This window comes from Tamandua tetradactyla, chromosome 8 (genome assembly GCF_023851605.1).
Source record: "Tamandua tetradactyla isolate mTamTet1 chromosome 8, mTamTet1.pri, whole genome shotgun sequence".
Taxonomy (NCBI): Eukaryota; Metazoa; Chordata; class Mammalia; order Pilosa; family Myrmecophagidae; genus Tamandua; species Tamandua tetradactyla.
In genome coordinates, this window is record NC_135334.1 from 76,865,743 (window position 1) to 76,869,204 (window position 3,462).

The window sequence follows — 3,462 nt, forward strand, 5'->3', positions numbered from 1 at the left end:
TGGTTGTTAAACTGGATTAGGGGATGACATGTCTCCACCCATTTGGGTGGGTCTTATTGGTTTATTGGAGTCCTGTGAAACAGGAAATATTTTGGAGAATGAGAGACTCAGAGAGAGCAGAGAATGCTGCAGCACCACAAAGCAGAGAGTCCACCAGCCAGTGACCTTTGGAGATGGGGAGGGAAAACGCCTCCTGGGGAGCTTCATGAAACTGGAAGCCAGGAAAGAAAGCCAGCAGATGATGCCATGTTCACCATGGGCCCTTCCAGCTGAGAGAGAAGCCCTGACTGTGTTCGCCATGTGCCTTCTCACTTGAGAGAGAAACCCCTGAACTACATCAGCCCTCTGGAACCAAGGTATCTTTTCCTGGATGCCTTTGATTGGACATTTCTATAGACTTGTTTTAATTGGGATATTTTCTCAGCCTTAGAACTGTAAACTAGCAATTCATTAAATTCCCCTTTTTAAAAGCCATTCCGTTTCTGGTATATTGCATTCCGGCAGCTAGCAAACTAGAACAACACTATCCAGCAAATAGTTCTCCAGATAAGTATTTTATTTCTTATAGTTCTTATTTAAATTTTTCCTCCTTCCAATTATTGTTTGCACCCTAATTATATATTCCAAAGAGACACAAGAGAGGGATTTAACAATTTTTTCATCAATATTTATAAAATGCAAAAGCTGGAATAATTCATTGAGTTAGAATACTGGAAACTTAAAGACATTTGGTTAATGAAGGAAAATTCAAGTGGTATATGCAGTTCAGCTTGGTACAGTGAGAGCAATTAGCCCTTTTCTCCATATGTTTATGTTATTTCTATTCTTTTCTTCAATCATCTATTTGTTGATCCAGTTTAAATCAAGCAACTTTGATCCTTAGGGTTAAGAGAACATGTTCCCGTATTTTCTTAGTCCTTATCCCATACACAATGGGATTGAGGAAAGGGGGTACCAAAAGGTACATATTTGCAATAAAAATATGGATATGTAGAGGCACATTTTTCCCAAAACGGTGAGTAAAAATGGAAAAGCCAGCTGTGGAGTAGAAAACAAAAATAACACAGACATGGGAGCCACATGTGCCCAAAGCCTTAAAGCTAGCTTCTCGAGATGGCAGGCGGAATACAGAGCGGAGAATGAACATGTAGGATAAAACAGTGAAAATGACATCACATGCGCCTATGATAGAAGCAACACTGAGGCTATAATGTCTAGTGCTCCCTGTGTCTGTACATGCCAGCTTCACCACAGCCATGAACTCACAGTAGGTGTGGGCAATGATTCGTGTTCTACAGTAGGGAAACTGCTTGAGCAGGATGGGATGTGGAGAAAAGAAAGCTACACCCCGAACCACCACAATCATACCCATTATGCTGATGCGAGTGTGGGTTAGAATGCTAGCGTGGCGGAGGGGATAACATATGGCCACGTATCGATCAATGGCCATGGCCAGGAAGAAGCCTGATTCCATGGTAGTGAAACTGTGGATGAAGAACATTTGGGCCAGGCAAGCATCAAAGGCAATGTCGTGGGCTCCAAGCCAGAACAGACACAGCATGCGGGGCAGTGTAGACGTGGAGAGGACCAGGTCAGTGACTGACAGCATGCACAGAAAGAGGAACATGGGCTCGTGGAGGCTGCGCTCAGTCCTCACCACGGCCAGGATGGTCACATTCCCCACCACAGCCACCACGTACATGGAGCAGAAGGGAATCCCGATCCAGACATGCAGGTGCTCCAGACCTGGGATGCCCATCAGAGAGAAGGTGGCAGGAGAGGGTCGGGAAGTGTTGAGAGGTGACATCATACTTAGTATTGTTCTTTGTATTGGTAATTCTGAAGGTAAAGTTGCTAGGTCAATGTGAGCAAATCAGTTGCTGAAAAACATGGAGATCTTATTCAAGAGGTCCTTTAATTTTCTTTTGTTAAAAACAATTCAACTTCATAATTGTTTTATTTAATTTTCTAAGACCAAAATGATAAAAACAACAACACACCAAATTATTTTTACTATATCAGTCACCTGTCCATCCCTTGCCAAAAAATGTTCCCTCCATTGTCCTACATTTAACTCAGAAAATATTTATTGAGCAGTTGCAGTGAAACAAGCCACATCATGAAACTGGGCTAAAGAAATGGACAAATAAGATTTTCTCAGAAAATTATACTCTACAAGAAAATTTCAAGCATCATGATATGGGGCGGGCCACAGTGGCTCAGCAAGCAGAGTTCTTGCCTGCCATGCTAGAGACCCAGGTTCAATTCCCAGTGCCTACCCAGGCAAAAAAAACCCAAAAACACCATAATATGACTAACTGTGAGCAGTATATATGGACTGTCTATTGGGTAATGAGAATGTAATATTCAAAGTGATTACTGATAAATAGAATGTAAAATGTTCAGAACCTGGAGTATACTTTTATGGAAGTGAAAGTACAAAGAAAAATTACTATGAAGCAGAGACAAATAGAAACAGACAAGAAGACTAGTCTTCCTAAAATTAGTAAACAAGAGAGAAAATGGTAGATTATGAGATCCATTTCACCACATTAATAGCTTTATGTCTTTGCTTTTGCCCAAGAAAGCCGATTACATAAAAATGTCCTGTATCATATCATAAACTTCTCTATTTCATTTCATTCTATTGGCATTTTCTGATGAGTGCATAATTTTGAATCAGTTACATGGGTTCTAAATCTTTTGTAGATAATAATCCTAATTGTCATACTTTCATGGATACATTATTGTAAACCCACCATGTTATCACTGACTGTGTATTGTTTTCTTTCTTTTTCTTGTGTGCTCTACCCAAATGGTAGCTACCAGAATGATCTATACCTAGCATGTTCATTGTTTTACCTCAAGCGCCTCATCTACTAGTAGATGTGATGTACGTATAGAAGATACTGAAAGTAACAAGTTGGAACTTAGGGAGACTCTTCTTCACATTCCCTAAGGTAAAAGATGCAGAAAATCACTCCCCAGAACAAAGGAGTTCCCTCCATAGTACCGGGGGTATAAATTTTGCTCAATGGGTTATTGCTGCATCAATAATATAAAAAACAATTTTGGATGAAGCCAGGCTTTTTGAGTGTTTCCCATTTAAGATCTCAGTTACCATTTTTCTCAATGAGTCTGTCTGCAATTACTGGAATGATATGGCAGAGTCTTTGTGAGATTTTCAAGAATCTAAAAGGACACTTGCTTCAGGTAAAATATGTCACAACCCATACTTTAAATGACTTAGGGAATACAATAAATTGTCTTTCTCCTATTCTAAGAGGAAGGACAAGCATGCATCATGAGTTACATTTGAAATTTGGACAGTTCATGAATGTGCTGGCATGCATGCAATAAAACTCTGTGACTTGTTGAAATGTTTCTGCAAATAGACATAAAGTTGAAGGTCTTGGAGTGGCTTCTGAAATGGTAAAAATCTATTATCTACCTTCTATTTTT

The 3,462-nt window shown here is 39.8% G+C and overlaps 1 protein-coding gene across 1 annotated transcript; it reads right to left on the minus strand.

The window, feature by feature from the left end:
• Nucleotides 1-862: 862 nt before the first annotated feature.
• Nucleotides 863-1,807, minus strand: LOC143643541 (olfactory receptor 52M1-like). Its single transcript, XM_077112158.1, has one exon. It carries the CDS (start codon nucleotides 1,805-1,807, stop codon nucleotides 863-865), a length of 945 nt encoding a protein of 314 aa, XP_076968273.1.
• Nucleotides 1,808-3,462: the final 1,655 nt, after the last annotated feature.

Excerpts from the sequence above, each read along its gene's own strand:
- LOC143643541 (XM_077112158.1), bottom strand. The coding sequence starts at position 1,807 with ATGTCACCTCTCAACACTTCCCGACCCTCTCCTGCCACCTTCTCTCTG.